Genomic DNA, 14,523 nt, shown 5'->3' on the forward strand with positions numbered 1-14,523 from the left:
CAAAGAGCTCTGCCTCCTTCTCAGGGCTTGCTGTCCAGTGGGGAACATGAAGTTTGGCTGCCATCCATTCCAGTGCACTTCCACTGGCACTGGGGATGTTGATTCTCATGCTTATGCCCCATTTATCCTGTGGGATAAATGCATCTGGTTGCTCAGGATCCTTCAGAGATCTCTCTCAAAACCAAGATGCCATCATCATTTAAACTAAGGTTTTATTCCAGGAATTTTGCCTCCACCCTTAGTCATAGATTTTTTTACATCAAGATGCAATGCATTTGAGTTACTGATTAGCAGAATAATTCCAATATTTCCAAATTAATTATCTGACTAAAAGCAGGTTGTTGTTTACAGCCAGTCTGGAGGATGTTTGCCACATCACCTGGACTCATTCTCCTCCTTAACAAACATCTACGTAGCACTCACCATTTCTGAGATTATTCCTGCCAGTAAACTTGCCTTCAAGGGACTGCCACTGAAAGCAGAATGTGAAAGGAGTGTAAAATCCATTAGTAGAAGTCCTTTTGATTACTCAAAATATATTTCCACCGCCCTGGAGCTGTTCATCAGAGCAGCTTTACATACCTGCATTGTTCATCTCCTAAGACTCCCAGTATCCAGTTAGTCAGAGAAGTATTTTTAATATAAAACAAAATGGAAAAGCCAAGGAATGTGCTGTGTGGAAGAGACTCTGTGTGTACATGTCACTTTTCTCACCTATGTCTGGTTCAAAGAAAAAGAGTTGGAGGCTGCTATAGTGTCAGGCTGGCTGGATGTAAAAGGGTTTTTTGGTGGTACTGAGAGTTTTTGGCCTGTAAAATCCATTCTTGCAGACAGCCCTTGCTGGAGGCTTTTATATCTTGATATTTCATGTGAAATATCATGCACTTGTTAAAGCATGACCAGAAACATGGACAGGACAGAAGATGTGTCTAATGAAAGCACAAGGTCTTTCAGAGGAATTCACATCTCATGTGTGAGAAGGGACAAAGGTGGATGGTAGAGCACAGGTTGGTCAGCTAAAGAGATTTTCTGCAGATCCAGGATTGATCCTGTTTCCAGAAAATGGAAGGAAGAAGAGCTCTTCTCCCTTCCTGCTGGGATGTGGGAGCTGCTGTTGCTCTGAGCAGAGCAGGAATTTCAGGCTGGTTTGGGCAGCACTGATCATGCTGTTCCTATGGGCTGTTTTTCTGGCTGTGGCATTTATCCCCTGCTTCTGTGTCACAGCTAAAAACTCTATTTCCTCTGATCTTTCCCCCCTCCCCTTTCTGTTTCTCCTGTTCTTTGCAGTCCTGCAGGAACAGTGCTGTTAAATAATTGTGCTTGTGACAGGGCTGAGCCTCAGCCCAACCCACTGTGTCCAGAATTCCCCTCCCTAGACCTCAGGACCTCTTAGTTCAGCTCTGAGATGACTCCGAGTGCAGCTCGAGTTGGAAGAGAGACTCTGTAAAATTACATCTTGTTGTTCCATATTTATTCTCCCTCAGTGGTTTCCATGTCAAAGTTGCTCAGTTTACCAGTCAAAACAAGATATTTCTACCTGCCAGCTCTGCCAGCTCAGCCTGGGCTCTGGAATTCAAGCTGTGCTCTCTCTGCCCTGGACATCATCACTCACCAAAAAGGGTTCTCAAGTCAGGGCTGAGCTGGATGTGATGTTGAGTATGCACAAAAATTATTTGTTCTTGGGTGGTATTAGGGGTTCTGTGTCACAGATATCATCAAACCTCCTGTGCTATGCAAATATTGACTAAATAATCTTCCCCATCACCTGGGGGAGGCTGGACCACCACTGGGGCCACTTTATACCTTGGGGACACCAAAAGGGGACAGTTTTTTGGGGGTGATGCTGAAAACCCACAGCAGCACCAGGAATGGCACTGGGAAGCTCTGCTTGCTGCTATTTATTTGTAAGAACAGACCTAAGCACCTCCTGAGCTCTGGGCCATTGCTTGGCCACCAAATAGTGGCCTTTCCTTCACAATTCCCTGGGGGAATCCCCACAGGGAGCAGGCAGGTGGGCACACCTCTTGCTGTCATGGTACTGCCATAGGAAAAGCTCTTAATTAATGGTTATCAATCCTGTTCACAAATAATTCCCCTTCTGATGGATGAAGTAGAAGGACTTTGCTCAACACCCCTTCCAGGAAAAACTTAAATTTTATAAACTTGATCATTGTCAAAATGTTAAAAAAAACCTACTAAATGTGGCAGAAAATAGATTTACTGTGTATGATCATGTCACAGAGTAGTAAAACCAGGAAAGGTGTCCTGCACTGCTTTCAGCTTTCACTCTTTGCTTCTTAGTGAATCCCCCAGGGGCTGCCAGCAAGAAGGAACACCAGAGCTTCCCTGTCCCCATGTGAGGCTGTACCCTGAGGGGTACCCAGGGGAAGGGATTGGGTGATTTTGGTTCCTGGGGTGCTTTGTCACCCCCTGCTCACATTTGGGACAGGCAGCTGAGCTGGCAGAACACCAGAGTGCCCCTTGCTTTTCCACTGAACACCCAGGATGGGTTTTCTGGCCAGCAGATCTTTCCAAACACATCCCCTCAGGTGCCTGGGGTACTCCTTGCTGTTCCCTCACACTCTGAGGTGATTCTCTGCCCCCTTCCAGGGGCCTGGTGCTGGTGACACCACAGCAGGTGACACCCTTGTGCCAGAGGAAAAGCCACATCCATGGGCTGTGCTGGCCAGTCCAGTGGGTGATGTTTGAAAAAGGGGGTGCCCGTGGCAGTGGCAAAGCTCTGGGTGTAAGATCAGAAGCTGTCAGGCCAGCAGAAGAGCCCACCCAGGTCACAGATGTCACCTGGAGAAGGTCTGCAGCAAAGCCCACTCTCCTGGCCTCTGGAGAAGGATCTCAGCTTGGCAGGAAATTTTTGGAAGTGAGGGAGAGGGTAAGCTATGAGCTAAATTCTTATCCTCCTTTCACAGCAAAAATAGAACATTTATCACAAGTTCCCCTACATGTTTTTCTTCCCTATTGCACACTAGCTCCTTGCTAGTATTTGAAGCTCCAGAAAAAAGAAATTGATGAGTACTCAAGTTAATAATGTGTGCTTATTGTGTTGATGAATTGCTGGAGATGAATATATATGTAAAAGCTCTGCAAGATTCACTCATCCATGCATCCTGAGTGAAAGCAATTATTTTGGTGAGCAAATGGGACTTAGTTTTATGTCTTAATAAAGAGGTTCTGGGCTAAAAGGCAACTTTTGTCCCGGACATTATTGCAAATCAAGTCTTACTGAAATAATGGAGACACCAGCACAGGGGCAATCCTTCAAAAGTGAACATCTTAGAATCCTTTTCCCTACTAAACTCTTGCAGTTCTGAATTTTGTAAGAACATCCCTGTGTTCAAACTGTGGAGAAAGGGCAGGACCACCTGAACAAAGCATATCCAAGAGCCTCAGAAAAGAGGGATAAAAACTTCTCATCCCATGGATGACATTTGGAAAGGGGGAGGCTTGTTTCCATGTGTGTGCTTTGTTTCTTGTGATTCCTGACTGAGATATGAATTTAATGTGAATGTAAGGATATTTTCAGGCCTGACTCACTCCATTTTTTCAATACTTGCTCTGTAAATTGTCCTGACTGCCCCTGAGCATAACCTTGGGCATGGCACAAGTTTAGCACCAGATCCCAACCTGGCCATCCCGTTCCTTCTGTTTTTTTCCTCACATGCTGGGGATGCCCAACTAGATCCAATCCAGGAGTTACATCTTTTAAAAACAAGAGTCTGGAAACAGTGATGAGGAGGTGTGACTAACTCATAAAAAAAAATTTGAAAACAGGGAGGAAAAAAGAGAAAACACCTCGTTGTTGTCACTTTGATAAAAATGACAAGTCCAGGTATTTTGTTGTTGTTACAAACACTTCCAAGGCAGAGAAGTGGATTTGATGTGAGCAGAGGAGATTGTGTTAACCCATTTAAATTAATTTGGCTCAGCTCATTTGCAGCTAAGGGGATTAGATGGCTCAGGGTTTGGTAATGTGAGGGTGTTTTCCCAGCCAGGCCACTTCCAATAGCCCAGGCCAGGAAAGCCCCAGCACTGAAAAGTTGGGTCAGCACCTTTTTGAGTGGGCAGGTGAGAAGTGAGACATTCCCATGGGCAATAGGGAGAAACTTCCACAGCTGCCAGGCAGAGAAAACCTAAATTACATCCCCTGTGGGCCATTCTGACAACCCAACCTGAGGGGTGGAGTGGTTGGATCCTGTGGGATGGGATAATGGGAGAATGGAATGGAATGGAATGGAATGGAATGGAATGGAATGGAATGGAATGGAATGGAATGGAATGGAATGGAATAATGGCATGGGTGTCCCACATACAGCAGCACCACCCTTGCCTTTGGGGGTGGTTTGGCTGTGAAGAAGAGGGTGATTCTGTGGTTTTGCAGGTATTTTGCTACACTCCTACCTCCTGGCTCTGCAAGAAGTGTTGTCATGCTAGGGGAGGGACCCCAGCACCTGGGATTCAGTTCTAAACCTGCTTTAAAACCTGTGTGCCTCTGTGAATCTTGTAGCACCAGAACTGGTAGAGAAATTCAACATTTGGCATTGTAAAGAGTGGTTTTGAGGCTGTGGTGAGTTCTGGGGGTTGGTTTGCTCAGAGACTGACCTAGGGAGCTGGAGATGGGGCAGCTGCCTGTGGTGAGTGTGTTCTGGTACATGGTTAAATACTCTGCTTACTGCTGCACCCAGGGGCTCAAAATACTTGGTGTCTGTGTGCAATCCTTTCTGAAGGAAGAAAAGCAGAGTATCAGGTGCTGGGCTGGGAAAGGAGGAGCAGCAGGGTGCAAAGGCTGCTGAGCCTGCCCCAGCTGGAGGAGCAGAGGCTCTGGCAGTGCCTGGCTGCCAAGCACCAGCTCTGAGAGCCTGAGTGCAAGCAGAAGGACTGGGCTATTCCTGAGTGCACCAGCCCTTCCCAGGCAGGCAGAGCTGTGCCCCAGGGCTGCTCTGGCAGGGCCCTGGAGGGATGCATTCCCTGCCAGGATGCTGACAGAGGTAGGAGGGAAGTCTTCTCAGGTGGAGCAGTGTGGGGGCTGCTGATCAGCGTGGGCACAAAGCCTCACTCTGCTGCTGGGGAGAAGAAGCCTGGCTTGTGTTGCTTTGCTGTCACTCTACAACAGGCACTTGCTTGGCAAGCCCTGCTGTCCTCCTGCTACTACTCTTGGTGGAGGAGAGCTGGAGCGAGCTGGGATGCTCAGTGTCTCTGCTTTCCTGGGATTTATTCAGTGTAAACACAGGGAAAGGTGATATTTCCTAGTGCCAGCTCTACAGAGAAGGATCCACCAGGGGAGCCCCCAGTGTGTGCCCTGCAGATGGCAAAGCTGGTCCATGGGGATGCTCTGGGGGACACAGGGAGGGCAGGTGACCCATTCTCCAGGAGTCTGGAGCACTGCCCTCATCTCCCAAGGGTCAGGTCTGGATCCACCCTCTGCAGTGTCCCAACAGAGCTCAATGGCAGTGGCATCCCTGCAAAGCAAGCTGGGCACTGCCAGCTTCAAGGGAAGGATGGGAGCTGGTTGAGGAATTCATTGCTTGGACCCACTGGTCAATGCCAGGCTGATGATGGTCAGTTCTGGTGGGGTGATGCAGTTGTGTGTCTCTAATTTAGAGCTTGACAAAGCTGGGAACTCATTTTCCTCTTGCTTTGCTGTAACCTTTCCAAATGTGCATCACCTGGGCAAGAGATTCACCAGCAGAAGGTGGTGGAAGACTGTTTTCATCACTGAGGATGAAACAGCTTTAAAAATCTATCTCCTAAATGTTGACCTAGGCCTCTTCCAAGAGCAGATGATGTTCTGAGTGGTCAGTAACTCTTTTTCAATGCTGAGAATCTTGTGTGTGTGTGTGTACAGGTGCTCTCCTGGACTGGGTCCACTGGCAATCAGATGCTGTCAGGCCTGGTGTCTGCTCCCTTGTTCCATTTTTAAGTCTGTACATTTGAGACCTTGTTTTAATTCAGCCTGGGTAGCTGTCTACCAACATCTTTTAAAATCAACCTTGATTTAGCTTCCTCTGTAATCCTTCAATCCCTCTGGGACAACTTGTACAGTGTTTTTGCAGCCAGCTGATTGTTCTCTCTCACTTCCAAATTTCCATGGGATATTTGCAATATCCCACTCTAATACCTACTAATCCATTAAAAATACCTGTGAGATAGATTAAGTAATCCTCTGTGCCTCACAGATTGTTCACCTTAACTCTCTGCTGGCCCTGGAACAGTCACAGAATGGGTGCTACACCTGCCCTGGGAAAGCACTGTTCCTCCAGGAGGATCCCTCAGCCCTGGCTCAGGAACAGGCACAGTTTGCTGGAGAAGATGTTCTGTGGCTGCTCAGATCCACAGGGATGTTCTGTGACTAGATCCACAGGGATGTTCTGTGACTGCTCAGATCCATAGGGATGTTCTACTCAGATCCATAGGAATGTTCTGTGGCTGCCCAGATCCATAGGGATATTGTGTGGCCAGATCCATAGGGATGTTCTGTAATTGTTCAGATCCATAGGGATGTTCTGCTCAGATCCACAGGGATGTTCTGTGGCTGTTCAGATCCACAGGGATGTTCTGTGGCTGTGATCTGGCTGCTCAGATCCATAGGGATGTTCTGTGGCTGTGATCTGGCTGCTCAGATCCACAGGGATGTTCTGCACAGATCCACAGGGATGTTCTGTGACTGTTTAGATCCACAGGGATGTTCTGTTCAGATCCACAGGGATGTTCTGTGGCTGTGATCTGGCTGCTCAGATCCATAGGGAGACTCCATGTGACAGCAGGCTGGGGCTGTGGCTGCTGTTATCCAGGTTAACCTGTGTCTTTGCAAAGAGCATCTCAGGGAGCAGTGCTGGCAGGAACAGAGGTCAGCCCTGCCTGCTCTGCAAGGCTCATGTTTGGATATTCCAAAAGTCTGCTGAAGAGCTGTGCTGTGGTTGTTCCCTTCCTTAGATGTTCCACTCCATCTTTGTGCTGTCCTTGATATCACCATGCTGGTGAGAGCTTCCTCCAGCTTGGCATTTTCCTTGGGAAGTCCCAAGTATTCCCCTTTCTTAAATGAGTATTTCAAGTTCAGTTGTCTGACTGGATGAGGTGACGGTGCCAGGATTCCAGGAGAGGAGAATGGCACAGGCTGGAAATCCTCATTTTCCTCCTTGCACAGGGTGGTGCTCTGCCTGGTGTGGTGTGGGTGGATGGATGAAAGCCACACCAGGGTTAGGCAAGATCTCATTTTGTGCATGGGCTCAGTGGTGTTAAAGGGGACCTAAAGGAGTATGGAAAAATGTAGGAAACCTGTTATACCCAATAAACTGTTTTCTACCAGACCTACTTGGAGAGCAGCTGCAATCTCCATGGGAACCAGTGGTGGTAGATATCCTTCCTGCCCCTGCAGAACCATGAATCCATGGGGAAAGAGCAGGCACTGCCATCCCCAGAAACCCTGGGGCCCAGGGCCCTGTCTTTTAGCCCCAAAATCCCACTGAGAGATTGCTCAGCAGTGGCAAATCCCTCATAAAATGTGTTCCCCCCAGGCAAAAAGCCAATGCCAGATTTGCTGACTTGCCTTGAAACCATCTCTCCCTCTGGTAATGTGTAACAGTGCCCAAAAGTGTAAAACCATGAAAGAGTAAAGCTTTGCCCTTTGAAATCCAGGGGATTCCATGGGGTGACCTGCTGGGAGTAGAGGGAAAGCTTCAATATCACCCTCTGAACGTGTTTGATGTTCCTGGCTGTTGTGCTAAACCTGGCAAAAGAAATGCACAGCACTGGCTGTGGGTGGGGGAGAGACCATGGAAATAAGAGTGGGAAAAACCCCAACCAAATGGGAAAAGGATTGGAAAGTGTTAAATGGATGTTTAAACCTAGATTTTACTGGAAAAGTTTGAGTAGATTCTTAAGGGACCCTGCTGAACTCGGTGCTTCTAGATGTCACTGCAAATCAGAGATGCTGGATGAAAGTGGTTCCCTGAACATTTCTGCTTTCATGATACATGGTCAACTGTTCTTGTTCCTCAAGCAATGTTAACACTGAGCTGAGTTTGTGCTAGATGCTGTACATAAGCTAAAATAAAAGGAAAGGAACAGGAAAATCAGTGTTGGGAAAGTTCTTTGTGGTTTGGCTTGTGTAGCCTGCTGGGCTGGCATCTTTGAGATGTTCTCTCATTGCTGTAGCAGAGCCTTGGTCCTGAGATCTGTAAGCACAGCTATTATGCAGACAGCAATTTGTGAAGTCCTCTTGCAGTCTTCCTGTGTGCTGAAAACCCAGGAGCATTTCCATTCTGCCTGCACTGGGGTGCAGTAAATTTGAGTGTCCTGACAACAGGCTGGCCTCTGAGTTATCTTCTGGGCGGTTTCAAAAAGCTCCAGCACAGGACTAATTAGCCCATCAGCCAAAAATGATTCAAGGCTATCTGTTTTGGGAGGGCCAGGGGGAGATTTATGGAGAGGATGGATGTTTTCATCCTGGCAGCAGCTTCTCAGCCAGCAACAAGCCTGGTGCTGGATGTGCTGCCTTCTGCACCTCCAATTACCTGTGAGCTCTTGGCTCCCAGCTCACCCTGTCTGCCAGGCCTTGTGTAACCAGCTCAGAGCTGTGATGTGGGCCCTGGGTCTGAGCTGTAAACACAAAGACAGCTTGCCCCCAGGTTCAGTGCTGGGAACAAAGCAGAGGCAGCAGCCTGGGCAAGCCATTTCCTGCAGAAAGAAAGATGCTCCTGCCTTGTTCGGGAGTGAAGACTGAAGGGAGCAGTCCTGGCAGTGGAATGGTGTGCTGGTCATGCCTGTGGTGAGGCTGAGATTGCCCCAGGAGCTGGTCCTGTTGGGTGAGGGGTCACTGAAAACTCAAGAGAGGCAGAGTGGTCCTTGATTAGCAAACCTGACCCCCTCCCTGCCTGCCTGCACCACCCTGTCTGTGCAGAAACACTTCCACCAAGGGCAGCCTTGGCTGGGACTGACTGTTTTGGGGCTGCCCTTCAGCTTCTGGAGGGTTTGGAGTGATGGCTTTTACATGGATGGAGTCTCATGCCTATGGGCATTTACCATTGCAGGGCAAGGCACAGACCTGTTCTATATGTAGGTTTAGTAACTGAAGCCTCTAATTTTCTCTGGTTGGCTTTGTTTACTCAGCAGAAGAACTAAAAGCAGCTTTCCTGCTGCTGCAGGGATCTCAGAGGCTGGTGATGCCACAGGCAGGGTGCAAGCAGGGAATGCTGAGGCTCATGCACAAAGCTGTCTTGAACAATTTCTCCTCTTGTCCAGAAGAGACAGGGCTGTCCTCCCTCCTGCTGCATGATGCACTCGAATGGCAGGAGCTCAGCTGCCCCTCTGCCATGCCCTGCACACAGTGAGCAGCTCCCAGGATGGCTGCAGCAGCTTTGCAGGTGTTCCTGTGGTTTTGGGAGGATTCTGTACAGGGGAAGGTTGCTTTTCCCTCTGTCTGTACGAGCGTGTCATGGCTTTGGTGGCTGGTTTGTGGATACCAGGCTTTAAAATAGAGATGTAGACAAATTGGCAAAAGGCCAGAGGAGAGCAGCACTAATTGTCAGAGCTTTAGAAAACATGACCTCTGAGGAGAGGTTGAAGAAATCAGGTGCATTTAATCTAGACAAGGCACTATGGGTGGGGGAGGGAGGGGGATGTCATGGTTTCTCAGAACATAAAAGCTGTTGTTAAGGAAGGATGATTGATTTATTCTTTCACTGTCGCAAAGGGGGGGAATGATGAGACCAAACTACATTTAAACTGCAGAGAAGATTTGCTTTGGATATCTAGGAAAAGCCTTCATTGCAGTGAAAGGCAGGGAGGCATTGTTCAGGGAAGCTGTGAAATTTCTGACACTGTTAATGCCTTTGTTCCTGCAGTTCAGACTAAAGGGTAATTTTCAGGCTGATCCCTGTCCCTCAGCTGCTGCAAACCTTGGCTCTGCCAGCAGTGCCAAGTCCACGTGGTCAGGAATGCAGGAACCAGGAGCCTCGAAGCGCTGGCTGGAGTTCATAAAAATGATGTGGCTTCAGTGGACCATAAATTGAGCTCTGTTCACCTGCCCACTGGTTTGGAGCCTTTTTGGCTGTGTCTGTGCTGCAGTTGGAGATCTGAAGGCAGAGGAACTCTAGCTTGCTCTGGAGTTGACTTCCTTGGGTAGGAGTAAAGAGGGGACAGCTTGGACCTTAGCTCAGGGCAGTTGTCTGAGTTATCATCTCCCTGTTTCACTGAATTTTGTGCTTTTGTCTTCAGTGAGCTCTGCTCAGAACCAGGCTGAGCCCTGGGAGAGATGTCCCAGCCCAGGCTGCCATCACCTCTGGCTGGAGAGCAGGCACACACAGGCTTGGAAACACAACCTTTCCTCTCCACTTGTGCAGTTATTTCTTTTAGCAATGTGACTACAGGTGTTGCATTATAAAATAAAATGTGAAAATAATAACTGGTTGCTGGGAAAATATTGCAGATTAGCACAACTTGTTCTCTACCTTGACTGTGTTTATATTTGACAAGTATCACTTGCAGAAAAAGGACAGGTTTTATTATAACTCTTTTGTCTCTTCCCTCCCAACTTCCCAAGTGCATTATTCTCAGGGAGCAAACTACTTTCAGGATAAAATGTTGGTGAACTCTCCAGTGGTGGTGGGAAACAGGGATGTGTGAGGGTGCCATTCACTGTGGCAGAATTCCTCACACTCGCTCCCTCGTGATCTTGCCTACAAATCCTTTCCAGGCAGAAGCTTTTTCTTTCAGGGTGTTCTTTGTGCCCACTGGCAAGGCACAGATAAAAGCATGGGCCTTTAATATCAGGTTTATTTCTTTTGCCCTGTCTGGGATCCACAAATGCAGAGTTCTGTCTCTTCTGGACAAACCTGATGACGTTATCCCATATTTGAAATACCCTACTTTTGTATCCCTTTTGCCTGAAGCTATTAACGTTGGCAGAATTGATGTCCTTTGTTTATTTTTCTGTACTACTTAAAGTCTGAATGTTGGGCACCAGCTGGCCTGGTTTTCCATTGGGCTGCTCTGGAAGTCAGGACATATTTTTGTGTTGGCTGTGTCCACATTCCTGAATCTCTGTCTCGAGCAGAATAGGAGCCAGACTTCACCTGGAGAAGGTGAAATGGCTTCCCTGGCATCAAGATAAAGAAGGTGCAGTAAAGGCAGGACTTGCATTTCATTGTTTGTAGCACAGCCACACACAGAACCCCGTGGGCTGCACACCCCAGGGCTCACAGGTGGGCAGAGGAACCTCCCAAATTCTCTGGTAGATGGGACATGGAGGAGCTGGCAGTGCCAAAAGGAGCCCTGCTGACTCTGCAGGGAGCTGATCCCCCCACCCCAGAGCTGCTCCTGGAGCTGGGGAGCTCTGGAGCTCATCCCTGGCTCTGGCACTGAGTCACTGCCTGACCCCGGGCGCTGGTGCCATGGTGATGAGCACAGCACAAATGTCTGCACGGATAGCATGGATGGCACGGGCTCTGGCCTTGACAAATATCCCCTGCTCTAACCACCCAGCCTGCTGCTTCCAGGGGGGAAAAAACCCTGGGTGGTGCAGGGAAGGAGGGGATGCACTGCCACAGGGGCACAAGCACAGGCTGGGAGCCAAGCAGGCAGTGGGGAGCTCTTGGAGGTGATGCCTGGAAAGGTTGACCTGGAACAGAGACTGGACAGAGCAAAAGGTATTTGTTGGAAGGGATAAAATAGGTATTTATTGAAAAGATGCACTTTGGGAAGTGTAAGAGCCCAGTTACATCCCAATTAAATCTAAGATCCTGGTCATGAGCTTTTACACTTTTATAAGTTTTGGTCCATTTCCATATTGGGGTCAATTATCTAATTACAGCCCCAGGCTGTGAAGTCTCAGCCCCCTGCTTTGCCCCTGTTTCCTCCCTGTTGTTTCTGCTTTTTGGGTACCAGTTGTCCTTGATTCTCTAGCTGGAAAGGAATTGTTTTGTCTAACTCCCCTGTGAAGAGACCTTACTAACACCTAACATGAAGTTTCAGAGTTGCACACTAAGAGTAGAGATTCTGAAAAATGTAAAAGCTGAAACCCAAGGCATCAGAGGGAAGAGCCCTGCATGGCAGAAAATCTCTGGAATGGGAATCTGGCTTCTCCCAGGCTCTGCTGCAGCCCTGTGCATGGCCCTGACTCTCCTCCTGTAACTAATTAGCCTGCAAGATCCTCAGGGCAGCACTGACTTCCTCCTCCTGCTCTGACTTCTATCACAAGACCCTGATTTCAGAGGAAAAAAAATAAAAAAGACAAACTATCAAAGTGAGACTTCCTTAAAAGCTTTGCTGTGCCTGTGTCAGCCCCTGGCACAAAGAGGCTGCAGGAACAGCCTCTCCCTGCTGTGGCTCTTGGTTGTTTTCCCACCTGGCTCCCTTGTGAAGGATGAAGGTACAAGCACAGCTGAGATGTGTCTGGGAGGGGATTTCAGAGGCTGCTCGAGGTCTCCTGAGCACCCCTGCCTCGGGCACCCTGTCAGCAAGCTGGAGCCTGCACTGCCTCTTTAAGGAGATTTGCATAGCAGGGCCTAATTACAGTGGTTGATTCTGATGTTTTCAGTGTTGTTCATATTCCATTAAAGGATAATGCTGCTTAATTTGCAGCAGAGGGTCTCGGTGAACAGCACACCCAATCACAAGGCACCCCTAATGACACTGCTTCCCTACTTCTGGTAACACATAATTAAAAAATCACTTCATTTCCAGTTGTGTGGTTCTCCCCTCTCCCCCAATCTCCTAATTACTTTCTAAGCCATTTCATGATTATCTGTAAATATTTCAGCACTTAGATCTACTAATGAGTGCATGGAAGAGTTAATACCTTGAGTGGCACAAAGGCTTGTCTTTCTCTTTCTAGTGATGCATTGCAAGGGATTGTTTTCCACCTTGCACGTGTGAGAAAAGGGGTTTTCCTTGGGGTGGGATTGGGTTTGTGCTTTGCCTTTGGGGTTGTGGCCTTGAGCAGGGAAGGAGTAACATGCAAAAACCCCATCTCCAGCTACAGGAGGGATTTTGCTGGCTTTGGTATTGGGTGTGTGTCTCATTGTAGATTATTTTATATGGCTTAAACTCCACTGTAAGGACTGTCCTGTTCTCTAATGCAAGCTCTGCTCTGAAAAACCACCTTACAAATGCTGCTTTTTCACTTCATAGAGCTGTTCCCTGTGCTTGTCTGGTGCCTTGGGTATTAAAACTCACTTGGGATTTTCAGACTGAGTGCTCAGAGCCAGCAGAGTGATGGAGGAGTGAGCTGGAGCATCTTTCCTGCCCGTGGCTTGCATGGGCTTGGGTGTTGTGTTCTTCACATCAGGACCACCCTGTGTGAGCCCACTAGGAGCCTACTGATGGTCTCTGAGGGGATTATTTGGAATAACCAGAGATAATTGTGTTACTAGGGGGTAATTAACTTCCAGGAATTATAAAAAAATCAAGCTTAGGCTGTGCTACTCCTTGGGGTGAGTCTGTAAGTCTGGGAGTGAGAGAAATCTAATCACTTGAGCACATTCAATTCCATGATACTCAGGGAATGTGGGGCTGCTTAAAATGAAATCCATGCATTTCTAGGCAATTCTTATATTGCAGATAAGAGAGGAGGACTTGAACATGGTCCTAACCCATCCTATTTGTGTTCCAGGTAACCCTGTCACAGTGGGAATGAGCATCCACATCTCCAGCATTGACCAGATCTCTGAAGTCAACATGGTAAGTTTGGAAAGAAAGAGAAAAAATAAATATAAAGAAAGGGGAAAAAAAGCCCCAAACCAACAGACTATAAACTGTGCTTCCATTTTCTGGCTGAGATTTACTTCCAAGGCAATGGCTCCTTGGAGGCATCTGGATCTCTGCTGGCACCTCTGGAGCTTGTGGTATCTCATCCAGAGGAGATTCTCATCCCTTCTGTGCTGTTGCACAGACACCTCCCCAACTCAGAAAAGCTTATTCCTCAAAAAAGTAGATGTGAATTGTATTTTTTGGTAGATACAGAGGTGGTTTTGTGGTCAGTTTGGCCCTGCCAAGTTAAACACTGTGAATTTTCATTTGCTGGTGGTAATTTCCTTGGAGATCTGTGCTGGAAAGAGAGGTGTCTAATGGAAATCTTGTTTGGGGTGGCATAGATAGACTGGAGTTTTTCATAGCACTGTGAACAACAAAAATATTACCTGCTCAGGTAGCAATGGTTTGGGGTGAAATCTGTGAAATCTGTTGATTGCTTTGGTTGTGGTTTATTCAGGACTGTCCCTCAGGAGCCCTCAGCACCCAGCAGAGGACATGGATATGTTGTAATTGCCTAAATTTGCCTTTCTCCCCCCTGTTCAGAGGCTTTTCCTCCAGACTCTTCCCCTTTCCCAGAGCAGAGTGGGAGGCTGCTGGCAGCTCCTGGCCAGTTCCTCACTCCCTGAGCCATGCAGGAGAATCCTGGGCCAGTTTAGAGCTCTTGCAATTAAAACCTTGGTGTCCCACTGCTCCTGTCCCATTTCTCTGTCTGGCCTCTCCTGCCCTGTTTCCCTTCCCACCAGCTCTGCTGCTGCTCTG

General features: G+C 48.0%; 1 protein-coding gene across 6 annotated transcripts in view; it reads left to right on the forward strand.

The window, feature by feature from the left end:
- LOC306808324 (gamma-aminobutyric acid receptor subunit beta-4) overlaps positions 1–14,523 on the forward strand; it is a 77,452-nt gene that overhangs the window by 13,969 nt on the left and 48,960 nt on the right. For all 6 annotated transcript variants that reach the window (XM_079318785.1, XM_079318784.1, XM_079318787.1 and 3 more), the window contains exon 3: positions 13,625–13,692. In XM_079318785.1, coding sequence (XP_079174911.1) covers positions 13,625–13,692 — 68 coding nt within the window. The remainder of the gene's footprint in view (positions 1–13,624; positions 13,693–14,523) is intronic.

This window comes from Erithacus rubecula (genome assembly GCF_903797595.1).
Source record: "Erithacus rubecula genome assembly, chromosome: 15".
In the NCBI taxonomy this organism is placed as follows: Eukaryota; Metazoa; Chordata; class Aves; order Passeriformes; family Muscicapidae; genus Erithacus; species Erithacus rubecula.